The 18,811-nt window shown below is 46.0% G+C and overlaps 1 protein-coding gene across 6 annotated transcripts in view; it reads right to left on the bottom strand.

Moving 5' to 3' along the window:
• Positions 1-18,811, bottom strand: part of TJP1 (tight junction protein 1) — an 805,169-nt gene that overhangs the window by 434,832 nt on the left and 351,526 nt on the right. Inside the window, exon 1 of one of the 6 annotated variants that reach the window (XM_063926226.1) lies at positions 213-328. The exons of the other annotated variants lie outside the window; for them this stretch is intronic. Within the exon in view, the coding sequence (XP_063782296.1) occupies positions 213-281 (69 nt within the window). The 5' untranslated portion in view covers positions 282-328. Of the gene's footprint in view, positions 1-212; positions 329-18,811 lie in introns of those variants that run through there. 6 annotated transcript variants of the gene reach the window in all.

Raw genomic sequence — 18,811 nt, 5'->3', positions numbered from 1 at the left:
TTAGAAGTCTTGCAGTTACTGACATACACTATAGTTACTTTGAACTAGCCAAGAACGTAGCTATTTCTAAAGGAGAGAAGAAGAGGTCACACTTTGATGATGAAGGCTAACAAGAACAGAAGATGAAGCTAGAAACTAGGTGGGGGGAGTTCATAGAGGAACCTCTATGGCAAAGGTTCTGAAAATTAAAAAAAGAAAATTCAAGAACTTACACGACTAGGCTTTGCCACTGATTTGGAGATGGCAGGACGGGTGGCTGCATCTGTCTGGTCTTTCTTCATGATCACTGTTTCTGTGCTAAGTGAGTGCAATATGTCTGCCTCGTTCCTCACATCCTTGTGAGACTGGAGCACAAATATTGCATACCACAGAGGTTAGAAAAAAGAGGAAGGAGTAGCAGTGTGTCTACAGTCAAAACAGATCTTGAAAAGTCAGTAAGCATGGAATGCTGAAAGCAACGCTCTTTGAAAAGCAGAGACAAAAATAAGTGAAGTTATTGCTACGGTGAATACCACTGAGACTTCCGCTGTTTCAAGTGTAAGTACAATTATTACATACAACAGAGACAGGAACAAGAGTCCTGTGATTTTTTTTCCAGTAAACCCATTGCAAGTGCTTACTGTTGTAGCAGTCGCACATGGGAAAAGCCTAACACGCATTTAAAAATCAGCTTTCATTACACTTGTTCCTCATGGTCCTTTGAACACTTGTTTATAGATTTTATAGCTAAATGAAGTGGAGCCATAAAAAATAAGAATTTACTTATCAGTAAATCTATTTCTCGTAGTCCGTAGAGGATGCTGGGGACTCCGTAAGGACCATGGGGAATAGACGGGCTCCGCAGGAGATAGGGCACTTCAAGAAAGCTTGGGATTCTGGGTGTGCACTGGCTCCTCCTTCTATGTCCCTCCTCCAGACCTCAGTTAGAGAAACTGTTCCCAGAGGAGATGAACAGTACGAGGAAAGGATTTTTGTAAATCTAAGGGCAAGATTCATACCAGCCACACCAATCACACCGTGTAACTTGTGATAAACTACCCAGTTAACAGTATGAACAATAACATATCCTCGGTTCAAACCCGATCAACTATAACATAACCCATATGTAAGCAATAACTACATACAAGTCTTGCAGAAGAAGTCCGCACTTGGGACGGGCGCCCAGCATCCTCTACGGACTACGAGAAATAGATTTACCGGTAAGTAAAATCTTATTTTCTCTAACGTCCTAGAGGATGCTGGGGACTCTGTAAGGACCATAGGGATTATACCAAAGCTCCCAAAAGGGCGGGAGAGTGCGGATGACTCTGCAGCACCGATTGAGCAACCAGGAGGTCCTCCTCAGCCAGGGTATCAAACTTATAGAACTTTGCAAAGGTGTTTGACCCCGACCAAGTAGCAGCTCGGCACAGTTGTAGTGCCGAGACCCCTGGGGCAGCCGCCCAAGAAGAGCCCACCTTCCTAGTGGAATGGGTCTTAACCGATTTAGGCAATGGCAATCCTGCCAAAGAATGCGCCTGCTGAATCGTGTTACAGATCCAGCGAGCAATAGTCTGCTTTGAAGCAGGAGCGCCAACCTTGTTGGCCGCATACATGACAAACAGAGCTTCGGTCTTCCTTATCCTAGCTGTTCTGGTCACATAAATCTTCAAAGCCCTGACCACATCCAGGGACTCGGAATCCTCCAAGTCCCGTGTAGCCACAGGCACGACAATAGGTTGGTTCATATGAAAAGATGAGACCACCTTGGGCAGAAATTGAGGACGAGTCCTCAACTCTGCCCTATCCACGTGAAAAATCAGGTATGGGCTTTTATATGATAAAGCTGCCACTTCCAAAACCCGCCTTGCAGAAGCAAAGGCCAACAACAGGACCACTTTCCAAGTGAGGTATTGCAACTCCACTGTTTTGAGTGGTTCAAACCAAGGTGACTTGAGGAAACTTAATACCATGTTAAGGTCCCAAGGCGCCACCGGAGGTACAAAGGGAGGCTGAATATGCAGCATGCCCTTCACGAAAGTCTGTACTTCAGGAAGAGAAGCCAATTCTCTTTGAAAGAAAATGGATAAGGCCGAAATTTGAACCTTTATGGACCCTAATTTTAGGCCCAAATTCACTCCCGTTTGAAGGAAGTGAAGCAGACGGCCCAACTGGAACTCCTCCGTAGGAGCAGCTCTGGCCTCACACCAAGAAACATATTTTCGCCATATACGGTGATAATGTTTTGACGTCACGTCCTTCCTAGCCCTGATCAGGGTAGGAATGACCTCCTCCGGAATCCCTTTTTCCGCTAGGATCTGGCGTTCAACCGCCATGCCGTCAAACGCAGCTGCGGTAAGTCTTGGAACATACAGGGCCCCTGCTGCAGCAGGTCCTGCCTTAGAGGAAGAGGCCACAGATCTTCTGTGAGCAACTCTTGCAGATCCGGATACCAAGTCCTCATTGTTCTGACCCTTCTTATTCTTATTATCCTCAACACCTTGGGTATGAGAGGTAGAGGAGGAAACACATAGACCGATCTGAACACCCAAGGCGTCTGCCACAACCGCCTGAGGGTCTCTTGACCTGGCGCAATACCTCTTTAGCTTTTTGTTGAGGCGGGACGCCATCATGTCTATCTGAGGCAGTCCCCACCGATCCGTGATCTGTGTGAAGACTTCTTGATGAAGTCCCCACTCTCCCGGATGCAGGTCGTGCCTGCTGAGGAAGTCCGCCTCCCCGTTGTCCACCCCCGGGATGAACACTGCTGATAGTGCGCTAACATGGCCTTCCGCCCAGCGTAGAATCCTGGTCGCCTCTGCCATGGCCACTCTGCTCCTTGTGCCGCCTTGGCGGTTTACATGAGCCACTGCCGTGACATTGTCTGACTGAATCAGAACCGGTTTGCTCCGAAGCCATTCTCCGCTTGGCGTAGGGCGTTGTATATGGCCCTCAACTCCAGGACATTGATGTGGAGACCAGACTCTAGGCTGGACCAGAGACCCTTGAATTTCTTCCTAGTGCGACAGCTCCCCAACCTCGGAGGCTCGCGTCTGTGGTCACCAGGACCCAGTCCTGAATGCCGAACCTGCGACCCTCCAGGAGGTGAGCACTGCGCAGCCACCACAGGAGAGACACCCTGGCCCTGAGAGACAGGGTGATCCGATTTTGCATGTGTAGATAGGACCCGGACCATTTGTCCAATAGGTCCCATTGAAAGGTCCTTGCATGGAACCTGCCAAAGGGGATGGCCTCGTATGCAGCCACCATCTTCCCCAGAACCCTCGTGCAATGATGCACTGAAACCTTTTCTGGCTTCAATAGGTTCCTGACCAGAGCTACGAGCTCCCGAGCCTTCTCCACTGGAAGAAAAACTCTTTTTTGGTCTGTGTCTAGAATCAGGCCCAAAAAGGCCAGACGCGTTGCAGGGACTAGCTGGGATTTCGGTAAATTGAGAAGCCAGCCGTGCCTCTGCAACGTCTTCACGGACAGAGACACGCTGTCCAGCAACTTCTCCCGAGATCTCGCCTTTATGAGGAGTACGGGATAATTGTGACGCCCTGCCTGCGCAGGAGCACCATCATTTCTGCCATTACCTTGGTGAAAATTCTCTGGGTCGTGGAAAGACCAAACGGCAACGTCTGAAATTGGTAGTGACAGTCCTGTACTGCAAATCTCAGGAACGCCTGGTGAGGAGGGAAAATCGGAACATGAAGGTACGCATCCTTTATGTCCAGGGACACCATCCAATCCCCTCCCTCCAGGCTGGCGATGACCGCTCTGAGCGACTCCATTTTGAACTTGAACCTCTTCAAGTACAGGTTCAGGGATTTCAGATTTAAAATGGGTCTGACCGAACCGTCCGGTTTCGGTACCACAAAAAGGGATGAATAATAACCCTCTCCTTGCTGGAGATGAGGGACTTCGACTATCACCTGTTGAATGTACATTTTGTGAATTGCAGCTAACACCAGCTCCCTCTCCGATGGGGAAGCCGGCAGAGCCAATTTGAAAAACCGGTGAGGAGGCATGTCTTCGAATTCCAGTCTGTATCCCTGGGAAACAATCTCTATTGTCCAGGGATCCACCTGTGAGAGAACCCAGACGTGGCTGAAAAGACAAAGACGTGCCCCCACTTGATCTGACCCCCCCGGAAAGCCCCAGCGTCATGCGCTGGACTTTGCGGAAGTAGGGGAGGACTTCTGCTCTTGGGAACTAGCCGAGTGCAGCTTTTTTCCCTTGCCTTTACCTCTGGCAACAAAGGACGATCCTCGTACCTTCTTGCTTTTATTGGAACGAAAGGACTGCATTTGATAATGCGGTACCATCTTAGCATGCTGCGGGGGAACATAAGGTAAAAAAAATTGATTTACCGGCCGTAGCAGTAGAGACAAGGTCCGAGAGGCCTTCTCCAAACAACTCCTCCCCCTTGTAAGGCAATGACTCCATATGCAGCTTTGAGTCGGCGTCTCCCGTCAACTGTCGGGTCCACAAGAGTCGCCTAGCAGAAATAGACATAGCGTTTATTCTGGAGCTTAGTAAACAAATGTCTCTCTGAGCATCCCTCATATACAAGGCAGCATTTCTGATATGGTCATTAGAATGGTATCCCTATCTAAGGTGTCAATCTCCGTAGATAAGGAGTCTGCCCATGCCACGACAGCACTACAAACCCAGGCCGACGCCATGGCCGGTCTAACGATAGTTCCTGAATGTGTGTAAATGTGCTTCATGGTAATTTCCTGCTTGCGATCAGCAGGATCCTTGAGGGAAGCAGTATCCGGAGAAGGCAGTGCCACCTTCTTGGATAAGCGTGTCAGTGCCTTGTCTACTTTAGGCGAAGATTCCCATCGTATCCTATCCTTCTGTGGAAAAGGATACGCCATAAGAATCCTTTTGGGAACATGTAGTCTCCTATCCGGAGACTCCCAAGCCTTTTCGCACAATTCGCTTAGCTCAAATGAGGACGGAAACGTGACCTCAGGCTTTTTCCCTTTATACATGTGAACCCTCGTGTCAGGGACAGGGTATTCCTCAGTGATATGCAAAACCTCTTTTATGGCAATAATCATGTATCGAATACCCTTTGCCACCTTGGGCTATAATTTTGCATCCTCATAGTCGACGCTAGAGTCAGTATCTGTGTCGGTATCTGTGTCAGTGACCTGGGATATGGGGCGCTTTTGAGACCCTGAAGGTCCAGGCACGGTCTGGCTACCTGACTGATCCCTAGCTTCAGCCTTGTCTAACCTTTTATGCAGGAGATTCACATTTGCATTTAAGACATTCAGCATATCCACCCAGTCCGGTGTCGGCGTTGCCGACGGCGACCTGACATTCAAACACTCCCCCTCCACATTAAGCAAGTCTTCCTCGTCAAACATGTCGACACACACATACCGACACACTTCACACACACAGGGAAACTCTTTTCTGAAGACAGTATCCCCTTTAAGGCCCTTTGGAGAGACAGAGAGAGAGTATGCCAGCACACACCCCAGCGCAATGACCCTGGAGACCAACACCCCCCCCACCCTCTCTCTTTTAAACACCCCTCCACCGTGTGTAAGCAGGGAAGAGTCCGGGGAGCTTCCTCTCAGCGTTCTGTGGAGAGAAAAATGGCGCCGGTGAGTGCTGAGGGAGAAGCCCCGCCCCCTCGGCGGCGGGCTTCTGTCCCGCTCAAAGTTATTGAAAAATGGCGGGGGCTCTTTTATATACATGTACAGTGCCCACCTGTACATGTATATTGTCTTTTGCCATAAGAGAGGTGTTATATTGCTGCCCAGGGCGCACCCCCTGCGCCCTGCACCCGTACAGTGACCGGAGTATGTGAGGTGTATGGGAGCAATGATGCACAGCTGCGGTGCTGTGCGTTACCTCAGTGAAGCTCTGAAGGCTTCTGCCGCCTGAGACGTCTTCTGACTTCGTTTCTTCTGGCTCTGTGAGGAGAACGGCGGCGCGGCTCTGGGGGTGGACGCCCAGTAAGAACCTGTGTTCACCCCCTCTGGAGCTAATGGTGTCCAGTAGCCGAGGAAGCAGAGCCTATAATTTAAGAAGGTCTGCCCCTCTCTCCTCAGTCCCTCCATGCAGGGAGCCTGTTGCCAGCAGTGCTCCCTGTAAAAATGTAGAAAAATTCCAAACAAAAATGCTTTCTAGGCAGAGAACTCAGAGGAGCTCCCTGCAGTGCACCCATCTCGCTCTGGGCACAGTGTAAAACTGAGGTCTGGAGGAGGGACATAGAGGGAGGAGCCAGTGCACACCCAGAATCCAAAGCTTTCTTGAAGTGCCCTATCTCCTGCGGAGCCCGTCTATTCCCCATGGTCCTTACGGAGTCCCCAGCATCCTCTAGGACGTTAGAGAAAATGAGAATAATGTTGAAATACAAATTAAAAAGTACAGAGAAATAGTTTATACACAAAATACGTGAATATTTAAATTGTTTTGTATAAGACATCTATGGGGGTTTTTTACATATCAATAAAATAGATTACAATTACATTCTTACTTTATGTGTACTATTAAAATGGCATTTGTCCATTTGGACAGTATAATGCAAAAGATATCTTTTGACATTACTTTTTTTCCTATTGTTTACTGTATATTTCACCTCTAGGATAAGCTCTCTCCCAATCACATTTGGCGGCGCTCTATTCTGTACAAACCAGGTGGTTCTAACACAGCGGCACTAACTATGTCAATTAGAGGCACTATGATGGATTTTCCTTGCTACAAAGTGAGCTGAGCAGTGCCGAAGGTGACTGAAGGGCAGCGATTGCTATACGCAACAGCTGGGGCTCTGATCAATACAGCCCAAGGGGTAAATTTACTAAAATGGGAGTTCTATTTAAGATGGGATGTTGCCCATAGCAACCAATCAGATTTTACTTCTCATTTATCTAGCACCTTCTAGAAGATAATACCTGGAATCTGATTGGTTGCTATGGGCAACATCCCATCTTAAATAGAACTCCCATCTTAGTAAATTTACCCCCAAGTTGGGGGGCCCAGGGAGCCTGTAATATTATCCACCCCATCTGTGTCACCCCTGTCTGTCGGCCCCTCCCCTTTAGAATGTAAGCTCTTACGAGTAGGGCCCTCTTCCCTCCTGTGCTTTTCCTTTTCTTGCTTTAATAACTGCCCAAATCCTGCAGTTCTCGGCCCCCTTGATACTCATCTCAGTGTCGTCTACTGGTGTAGTTATGCTTAGCTACCCTGTACTTGTCCTATAATGTCTTTAACTGTAAGTCACTGTTTTCCTGTTTTGATTATGTGCATATGTACTCTGTAACTGGGCGCTGCGGAACCCTTGTAGTGCCATATAAATAAAGGATAATAATAAGTATTGGTTAATCAAAGCCTAGAACAAAAATAAATTACATGGACATAGTATGCTAATCAATCCCTCTATTATGCTAAAGAAGCCATCTGGAATGTGAATCGCAGTCACTGCTGTTCCCCTGTGCCATGTTAGACCTCTACACCAATGAGAAGTGCTGGCTTGGAGTAAGAAGCTGGTGGAGGAGGGATGGAGCAATGAAATTGACAATACTGAGTATGCTGTCCACCTATTCTTCAATGCAGTGGAAAGTAGAGGAATGATTTTAGCAAAAGGCCAGTACTTAATAAAAAAGAACATATTACAGAGGTAATAGGTCCTCTTGATGTAAAAGATCTAGTCATCATACAGATAATCATAATACCGACACCTGCAAAATTCCAACACAGTCAAAATGTTGACTGTGTTGGTATTTTGAATAGAATATAGAGGGAGTCATTCCGACCTGATCGCACGCTAGGTTTTTTCACTGCACTGCGTTCAGGTCAGAACTGCGCATGTGTATGCAACGCAATGCGCAGGCGCGTTGTACGGGTACAAAGCGGAGACCGGCAGTGGGTACAGGATCGGGTAACAAGTACAGGAGTAATTGAAGCCTGAGTACCAGTAACTATCCCAGAAAGAAGGTTTTGATCTGGTTGTTGGAGCCATGTAAGTGCAGCTCGCATGACTCCAGAAGAAATTATACCCACTGCCGGTCTCCTGTAAGTCAACTCCTGCTGCTTATTTTTGGATATGTATCCTGTGTTCCTGTTGGCTTATCCTGCTCACCATTTAAACTATGCAAACTACGCTGCATCATTCTATCTATTACTGCTGCTAGCCATTACAGTCTGCCATCCACTGTGGAAATCCACAAAGTGTCTGCTACAGCTGGTGCTCACATTTGATTCTCGCTCTGTCTCTGGTTTATTCCAAAGGCTCGTGCTATGGATGACTCCCCTACTCTGAGTTCATTACTATGGGCATACTCCAAATCCAGTTCTATGTTAGTCGCTGTTGTTTAGCCACCAGGGTGATACAGCTCCTGTAGTTGGTCAATCTACAATTCCTATTACTAAATCTAGCTGTGAGTTCTGTCATTCCAATTCCAGGTACAAGACTATGCTGCTCTGAGTTTCCTAGTAGCTTACCTGAATTTTCAGTGGAATGTTCATGCCTCCAGCTCCGTAGGCCTAGAGTTGAGGTTGAGTTCTGTATAAACCATTCCAGGTATTCATGGCTAGGATTCCAGTCCTGCATCTTGATATTGACTTTGGTCTTGGTTGTCACTTTGCATTGCCAAGATTGTCTTAGACACCCCAAGCACCTCTAACATCTAACTGCTCCATGAGCAGACCACTCCTCGGGTCTCCTAGTTTTACGTACACGCCTACTTCAGCTGGCCACAAGGGTCATGACACGGATGTCAAAGTACTTAAACCCGTGACACCTCTATAATATTATTGGGAATTAGTCAACAATGCAAACATGTTTATTATTGGACAGACTTGACATGTAGACTAAACTGCGTGGGGTTCCACTGATGACTAAAGATGGCCCAAAACAATTAAATTCATAAGGAATTTAACTTGAGCATTGGTTAACTCATGAATGAAACCCAATGAATCTGTACTTTACCTGAATGCTAAACAGTTAGATCTGCCGATTTAGCTATCTACAGACCAATAAGTAGGCTAGCTGGATAGGCAAGGATTAATGGCCTGCTTAAATGTATTGGAATTGAGTTCCTCTAATGTATCTGTGGGAAAAGAGTTAAGTAAGAGTCAAGATTAAGGGATAAAATATCAAACATGACGCAGAGCCAGGAATTCACAAATCACAAGTTGTAAAAAAAATAAGATTTTACTTACGGATAAATCTATTTCTCATAGTCCGTAGTGGATGCTGGGGACTCCGTAAGGACCATGGGAATAGACAGGCTCCGCAGGAGACAGGGCACTTTAAGAAAGAATTAGGAATACTGGTGTGCACTGGCTCCTCCCTCTATGTCCCTCCTCCAGACCTCAGTTAAGGAAACTATGCCCGGAAGAGCTGACAGTACAAGGAAAGGATTTTGGAATCCAGGGTAAGACTCATACCAGCCACACCAATCACACCGTATAACTCATGATAAACTTACCCAGTTAACAGTATGAACAACAACAGAGCATCAGATAAACCTGATACAACCATAACATAACCCTTATGTAAGCAATAACTATATACAAGTATTGCAGAAGAAGTCCGCACTTGGGACGGGCGCCCAGCATCCACTACGGACTATGAGAAATAGATTTGCCGGTAAGTAAAATCTTATTTTCTCTAACGTCCTAGTGGATGCTGGGGACTCCGTAAGGACCATGGGGATTATACCAAAGCTCCCAAACGGGCGGGAATGAGCAAACACAAGGTCCTCCTCAGCCAGGGTATCAAACCTGTAGCACTTTGCAAAGGTATTTGAGCCTGACCAAGTAGCCGCTCGGCAAAGCTGTAATGCCGAGACCCCTCGGGCAGCCGCCCAAGAAGAGCCCACCCTCCTTGTGGAGTGGGCTTTTACTGATTTTGGAAACGGCAATCCAGCCGCAGAATGAGCCTGCTGGATCGTGTTACAGATCCAGCGAGCAATAGTTTGCTTTGAAGCAGGAGCACCCAGCTTGTTGGATGCATACAGGATAAACAGCGACTCAGTTTTCCTGACTCTAGCCGTTCTGGCTACATAAACCTTCAAAGCCCTGACTACATCCAGTAACTCGGAATCCTCCAAGTCACGAGTAGCCACAGGCACCACAATAGGTTGGTTCATATGAATAGATGACACCACATTTGGCAGAAATTGCGGACGAGTCTGCAATTTGGCCCTGTCCATATGGAAAACCAAATAGGGGCTTTTATGTGACAAAGCCGCCAATTCTGACACACGCCTAGCCGAAGCCAAGGCTAATAGCATGACCACCTTCCACGTGAGATATTTTAACTCCACGGTTTTAAGTGGCTCAAACCAGTGTGATTTCAGGAAATTCAACACCACGTAAAGATCCCAAGGTGCCACTGGGGGCACAAACGGGGGCTGAATATGCAGCACTCCCTTTACAGACGTCTGAACTTCAGGTAGAGAAGCTAGTTCTTTTTGAAAGAAAATGGATAGGGCCGAAATCCGGACCTTAATGGACCCCAATTTCAGGCCCATAGTCACTCTCGACTGTAGGAAGTGAAGGAAACGGCCCAGCTGGAATTCCTCTGTTGGGGCATTCCTGGCCTCACACCAAGCAACATATTTTCGCCGTATACGGTGATAATGTTTAGCCGTCACGTCCTTCCTAGCCTTTATTAGCGTAGGAATAACCTCATCCGGAATCCCTTTTTCTATTAGGATCCGGCGTTCAACTGCCCTGCCGTCAAACGCAGCCGCGGTAAGTCTTGGAACAGACAAGGTCCCTGCTGCAACAGATCCTGCCTTAGAGGCAGAGGCCATGGGTCCTCAGCGAGCATTTCTTGCAGCTCTGGATACCAAGTCCCTCTAGGCTAATCCGGAACAATGCGCATTGTTCTCACTCCTCTTTTCCTTACGATTCTCAGCACCTTGGGTATGAGAGGAAGAGGAGGAAACACATAAACCGACTGGAACATCCACGGTGTCACCAGTGCGTCTACAGTTATCGCCTGAGGGTCTCTTGACCTGGCGCAATACCTCTGTAGCTTTTTGTTGAGGTGGGATGCCATCATGTCCACCTGTGGCAGTTCCCACCGACCTACAATCTGCGCGAAGACTTCTTGATGAAGTCCCCACTCTCCCGGGTGGAGGTCGTGCCTGCTGAGGAAGTCTGCTTCTCAGTTGTCCACTCCCGGAATGAACACTGCTGACAGTGCTCATACGTGATTCTCCGCCCATCGAAGAATTCTGGTGGCTTCCACCATCGCCACCCTGCTCCTTGTGCCGCCTTGGCGGTTTACATGAGCCACTGCGGTAATATTGTCTGATTGAATCAGCACCGATTGGTTGCGAAGCAGGGTCTCCGCATGACTTAGGGCGTTGTATATGGCCCTTAGTTCCAGGATATTGATGTGAAGGCAAGTCTCCTGACTTGACCACAGCCCTTGGAAACTTCTTCCCTGAGTGACTGCCCCCCACCCTCGGAGGCTTGCATCCGTGGTCACCAGGACCCAGTCCTGAATGCCGAACCTGTGGCCCTCGAGAAGTTGAGTACTCTGCAGCCACCACAGAAGAGACACCCTGGCCCTGGGGGATAGGGTGATCAGCCGATGCATCTGTAGATGCGATCCGGACCACTTGTCCAACAGATCCCTTTGAAAAGGTCCTCACATGGAACCTGCCGAAGGGAATGGCCTCGTATGACACCACCATCTTTCCCGGGACTCTCGTGCAGTGATGCACCGACACCTGTTTTGGTTTTAAGAGGTCTCTGACCAGTGTCATGAGTTCCTGAGCCTTCTCCGTCTGGAGAAAAACCTTCTTCTGGTCTGTGTCCAGAATCATGCCCAGGAAGGGCAGACGCGTCGTAGGAATCAGCTGCGACTTTGGAATATTCAGAATCCAGCCGTGCTGTTGTAACACTTCCCGAGAGCGTGCTACACTAATCAGCAACTGCTCTCTGGACCTCGCCTTTATGAGGAGATCGTCCAAGTATGGGATAATTGTGACTCCTTGCTTTCGCAGGAGCACCATCATTACTGCCATTACCTTGGTAAATATTCTCGGTGCCGTGGACAGACCAAACGGCAGCGTCTAGAATTGGTAATGACAATCCTGTACCACAAATCTGAGGTACTCCTGATGAGGTGGATAAACGGGGACATGAAGGTAAGCATCCTTTATGTCCAGAGACACCATAAAATCCCCCTCCCTTGCGATGACCGCTCTGAGCGATTCCATCTTCAACTTGGACTTTTCAAGTATATGTTCAGGGATTTTAAATTCAATATGGGTCTGACCGAACCATCTGGTTTCGGGACTACAACATGGTCGAATAATAACCCCCTCCTTGTTAAAGGAGTGGAACCTTGACCACCACCTGTGGAAGATACAATTAGTGAATTGCAGTTAACCCTGTTTCCCTCTCGGGGGGAAGGGAAGCCGGCAGGGCCTTCAGTGAGGAGGCATCTTCTCAAAGTCCAGCTTGTATCCCTGAGACACAATATCTATTGCCCAGGGATCTAACAGGGAGTGAACTCACTTGTGGCTGAACTTACGAAGGCGTGCCCCCACCGTGCCTAGCTCCGCCTGGATTTTCGCAGAGGCCGGGGAGGACTTCTGTTCCTGGGAACTAGCTGTGTTGTGCAGCTGGTTTCCTCTGCCCCCGCCTCTGGCAAGAAAGGACGCACCTCGGACTTTCTTGTTTCTTTGTTCGAAAGGCTGCAGTTGATAATGACGTGCTTTCCTAGGCTGTGCAGGAATATAAGGCAAAATATCAGAATTACCAGCTATAGCTGTGGAGACCAGGTCCGAGAACCCTTCTCCACACAATCCTCTGCCTTCCATATGCCACCTAAGTTGGCATCATCTGTCCATTGCATATTCTACAGGATACGTCAAGCAGAAATCGACATAGCTTTGCCTCTAGGACCCAGTATACTCATGACTCTTTGGGCATGTTTTATGATATATATATCTCTTAAGACAGCATCTTTAATATATCTATAAATATATCTCTACATATACATACGGCTGTACAATCATATAAGTTCAAACGTGCGGCACTCAGCTGTCTGAAGAAAAACACTGGAAACCAGTAGCGTATTACAACGTTTCAGTGCCCGAAAGCACTATCGTCAGGTTTAACGTTTCGGGCACTGAAACGTTGTAATACGCTACAGGTTTCCAGTGTTTTTCTTCAGACAGCTGAGTGCCGCACGTTTGAACTTATATATATATATATATATATATACATACTAGGGTCTCAATTTCTGCTGATAAGGTACCTGTCCACGCTGCCACAGCGCTATAAACCGATGCCGACACAATCGCCGGTCTGAGTAGTGTACCAAAATGTGCATGCTATCTGCAGGATCCCTGAGGATAGTTGTTAAATCAGGGCTATCTTTTGGGCAAACGTGACACCCTGGGGGAAGATTCCCATCACATCCTGGCCCTAGTGGGGAAAGGATACTGCCTGAGAATTCTTTGTGGGAAGCAGCAGTCTCTTGTCTGGAGATTCCCGCTCTTTTTCCTCATGAGAGGAGGGAAATTTACCTCAGCTTTCTTCCCCTTAAAATGTGTACCCTTGTGTCAGGGACAGATGAGTCATCAGTGATATGCAAATCATCTTTATTACAATAATCATATATTGAATACTTTTCTGCCATTTTGGCTGTAACTTTGCATTATCGTTGTCGACACTGGGGTCAAACTCCGTGTCGATATCAGTGTCTATTATTTTGGATAGTGAGCATTGTGAGACTCTGAAGGTCTCTGCGCCATAGGGACAGACGTGGGTAGATTTCCTGTCTGTTCTCTAATCTTTTGTGCAATAAATTCACCTTAGCACTTACACATATCCAAACAGGTGTCGGCGTTGTCGACGGAGACACCCTCTCACACACATATTAGCTCCATCTCCTCCTTAGGGGAGCCTTTTACCTCAGACATGTCAACCACACGTACCGACACACCACACACACAGGGGATGCTCTATTTGTAGACAGTTCCCCCACAAGGCCCTTTGGAGAGACAGAGAGAGAGTATGCCAGCACACACCCTAGCGCTATATGACCCAGGAATCACACAGTAACGTAGTGTTAACCCAGTAGCTGCTGTATATTGTTTTTACGCCAAATTTATGTGCCCCCCCCTCTCTTTTTCACCCTCTCCTATCATGCTTCTGCAGGGGAGAGCCTGGGGAGCTTCCTCTCAGCGGAGCTGTGGAGAGAAAATTGCGCTGGTGAGTGCTGAGGAAGAAGCCCCGCCCCCTCAGCGGCGGGCTTCTGTCCCGCGATTTTGTGTAAAATAATGGCGGGGGCTCATGCATATATGCAGTGCCCAACTGTATATATGCCCACTTTACCAAGAGGTCTCTAATTGCTGCCTAGGGCGCCCCCCCCCCTGCGCCCTGCACCCTACAGTGACCGGAGTGTGTGGGTGTAATGTGGGAGCAATGGCGTACAGCTGCAGTGCTGTGCGCTACCTCATATGAAGACAGGAGTCTTCTGCCGCCGATTTTGAAGTCTTCTTGCTTCTCTCGCCGGCTTCTGCCTTCTGGCTCTGCGAGGGGGACGGCGGCGCGGCTCCGGGATCGGACGACCAAGGGTGAGTTCCTGTGTTCGATCCCTCTGGAGCTAATGGTGTCCAGTAGCCTAAGAAGCACGACCTATCCGCAGTTAGTAGGTTTGCTTCTCTCCCCTTAGTCCCACGTAGCAGAGAGTCTGTTGCCAGCAGATCTCTCTGAAAATAAAAAACCTAACAAAATACTTTCTTATTAGCAAGCTCAGGAGAGCTCACTAAAGTGCACCCAGCTCGGTCCGGGCACAGATTCTAACTGAGGTCTGGAGGAGGGACATAGAGGGAGGAGCCAGTGCACACCAGTATTCCTAATTCTTTCTTATAGTGCCCTGTCTCCTGCGGAGCCAGTCTATTCCCATGGTCCTTACGGAGTCCCCAGCATCCACTAGGACGTTAGAGAAAACTGTAATTCAAGAGGAAAATTCTTAGCCTATGACTAAGCTTTAACATAAATGGCAATTGTTTAAAGGTTTATGAATAAGAGGGTGATGCTAAAAAGCGTACAGAAGTTTTAAATGTGATGAATTTAATTTTATGTCATGTCAGAGTTTGTGGAGTGCTGGCTTTCCTTCATAGTGTATATACAATAGTTTTACTCCTATTTAAATCTTGGCTTTTAACCCGCATAATGATCTGATAGTAACGTCACTCCAGGGTATTTAAACAGGCTAACTAGTTAAGGTTTAATTTAGCCATATTTGCATTTTATATCACTCTAAATTGGTTATAACGGATTTGTTAAACTCTGTTTTGTTTTCCAATTTATAGTTACTTTTATCTATAGATATCCATTTGTCTATTAATATATTTCATATTGTTGGGTGCACCGCTTTCATTCTCGCCAAAGACCAATACACAGAGACAGTGGATTTATTCTCTAATTCATTTATGAGAGCTAATATCATATACTGTACATTAATTACCATTCTCAGAGCCAAGCTCTTGTGCGGCCCTCCCTCTGTTTATGTTATACAGGTTGAGTATCCCTTATCCAAAATGCTTGGGACCAGAAGTATTTTGGCTATCGGATTTTTCCGTATTTTGAAATAATTGCATACCATAATGAGATATCATGGCGATGGGACCTAAGTTTAAGCACAGAATGCATTTATGTTTCATATACACATTGGTGGTCATTCCGAGTTGTTCGCTCGCAAGCTGCTTTTAGCAGCTTTGCACACGCTAAGCCGCCACCTACTGGGAGTGAATCTTAGCTTATCAAAATTGCGAACAAAAGATTCGCAATATTGCGAAAAGACTTCTCTGTGCAGTTTCTGAGTAGCTCGAGACTTACTCTTCCAGTGCGATCAGTTCAGTGCTTGTCGTTCCTGGTTTGACGTCACAAACACACCCAGCGTTCGCCCAGACACTCCTCCGTTTCTCCAGCCACTCCCGCGTTTTTCCCAGAAACTGTAGCGTTTTTTTCACACACTCCCATAAAACGGCTAGTTTCCGCCCAGAAACACCCACTTCCTGTCAATCACATTACGATCACCAGAACGAAGAAAAAACCTCGTAATGCCGTGAGTAAAATTCCTAACTGCATAGCAAATTTACTTGGCGCAGTCGTACTGCGGACATTGCGCATGCGCATTAGCGACTATTCGCTCCGTTGCGACAAAAAAATAACGAGCGAACAACTCGGAATGACCCCCCTTATACGCATAGCCTGAGGGTTATTTTAGCCAATATTTTAAATAACTTTGTGCATTAAACAAAGTGTGTGTACATTCACACAATTCATTTATGTTTCATATACACCTTATACACACAGCCTGAAGGTCGTTTAATACAATATTTTTAATAATAACTTTGTATATTAAACAAAGTTTGTGTACATTGAGCCATCAGAAAACAAAGGTTTCACTATATCACTCACTCAAAAAAATCTGTGTTTCGGAATATTCCGTATTTCGGAATATTTGGATATCGGATACTCAACCTGTATAGTATATAGTAAATAAGATAACAGATGTGTTGCACTCTTTTTAGTTTTCTAATTTCTAGTCACTTATGGTCTTAACCGTAGAGACAGAATCTTGGACGTTTCTGCATTCATTCTTCAACACATTCTTTCCCCATGATTTTAAAGCAGCAACTGGTCATGTAAGTTAGTTCTTTACATTTTATTGTCAGCCAGGTTATTGATGTCATATATATTAATACCTTCCATAAATAATTATGGTGATCCAATATTAATAATTGAAGAGAACTGTTGTAGACAGGCAAAACATAAATCTATGACACTGTAAGAACATTTCTGGCTTAACTCCAGTAAATCCAATTTTATTGTATTGCCTTCACCTCTTCCAGTTAACCTACTCACAGATCAACATTTATCTTGCCCTCTGCTGAGCCACATGTTCTCTGCAAGCAGGCAGTATGAAGTGGCATCAATTCAGGCATTCTCTTTAGAGAAGCTTTGTCATTTACAAACCACAAACCATTGGCACAGGATATTTATAATCTTGTGAGAAATCAGGAATTAGAAAACATAACTTCATCATGAACGATCCACATGTAACTGCTTCACTTATAAGTCTCTATGAAAGTATTATGCAAAATGATACCGGGGATGGACAATACTAAGTGATAAAGCATAGCAGCACCTGTTTTTCCCTTTTCTTTCATTATACAATCAGTTAAAACAGCTGACTATAGACCTTTCAATAAAAATAAATTAATCTAAGTTTTCTGAGTTGGCTAAATCCCACAGTGAGCTGACTGAAGCGCATGAAAAAACTGCAACAACATCAAACTCAATGGAGGACCTGAATCCTCACTATTCTGAAGAAACTGCCTGTTTGCAGCAGAGAAACGCGTTAAGATTTTATTGATTTGCTGTCATTGGGATACTACACATTTATTCCACACATTCATATCCGTGGAGCATAATTGGGACTATTTCTGTTGTATATCATATATTCATTCTTTGAAGCTATAACAGGTCTGTCATGTTTAAATACAGAAAGGAGGATCACAAATTATATGTGATCTAAGGTGTGGTGATCACCTGCAGAAATAATCACCAATAATGTTTTCAAGTGACTGTATATATATAATTTTGTATTCTTTCAGCTTAGGTGTGACAAAATGGCTGACAATGTCCTGCATTTAACCTCCATGCATCTAGGTCGTGAGAGAGCGAGTAGGTTCTGTCTTATCTACAGACCATAAAGTATGACAAGTGCAATGACCAGACCGGAGGCTATAAATACCGATAAGAGGGAGATGTCAGGGAAATCAAGCTGACCTCGGAATTGTATATTGTCCAAAATATAAATGATCTGTGGCCTGGGACCCTGACATGAAGTTGTAAAAGAGGATTGCATTTCTACATCAAAAGCAGATATTGCCAAGCTCTGCACATAGAGGGCTGATAAGCCCAATTAGTGTTATGTCAACAAGGGGGCTTTGTAAACAGACCAAGGAAGATGTGACACCCAGAGCCCAGACCTCACTCTCTTTGAAAGAGCTTCATACAGTATGTCTTTGGGCTACACCCCCTCCCTCTGCCTTTTGCCAAGCATGTAAAACTGGTGTATTTATTATTATTATCCTTTATTTATATGGCGCCACAAGGGTTCCGCAGCGCCCAATTACAGAGTACAAATGCACATAAAAAATAGGAAAACAGTGACTTACAGTTGAATACAATATAGGACAAGTACAGGGCAACTAAGCATAACTACACCAGTAAACATAGAGATAAGTTCCAGGTGGTCAAAAAACTGTGGGATCTGGGCAGTTGAGGATTATTAAAGTAAAGAAAAGTATAAGCACATGAGGGAAGAGGGCCCTACTCGTGAGAGCTTACATTCTAAGGGGAGGGGTAGACAGACAGGGACGACACAGATGGGGTACATAGAGAGCGTGGAACAGAGGGTTATGTTGAGATGTATGTGTAGTGTCCAGCAGGGAAGTAGTTAAAAATCCAAAGGGTGGGGGCTGAGGAAGCTGTGGACTATATCTGAGTCTCTCACTGGGACACAAAGTGCATCTCTTGGCGACTCAACTTATATGTTGGAGATGACCTGAGTTATCCTGTGAAATCCCCTACAACAGAATCACCTAAGTTCGTTTGAGTTAGGGTTTCTGTATTTTTTATTTATTTTCATTTATTGAGATTGCTGTATTCTGTGTGTTTTAAAAATATTCTTAATAGTCTTTGTAACCTTTTTGTAACTAAGGCTCTGAAGTATTCTTGAAATTAAACATCTAATTTTAGTTCTGATTCTGTGATTCTTATGAACTCAGGGCCCGAGTGGATCACGTCTACC

The sequence above is a fragment of the Pseudophryne corroboree genome, chromosome 6 (genome assembly GCF_028390025.1).
Source record: "Pseudophryne corroboree isolate aPseCor3 chromosome 6, aPseCor3.hap2, whole genome shotgun sequence".
NCBI classification, from domain to species: domain Eukaryota; kingdom Metazoa; phylum Chordata; class Amphibia; order Anura; family Myobatrachidae; genus Pseudophryne; species Pseudophryne corroboree.
Note: the sequence above shows the minus strand (reverse complement) of the source record. Positions and strands in the feature narration are given on the sequence as shown.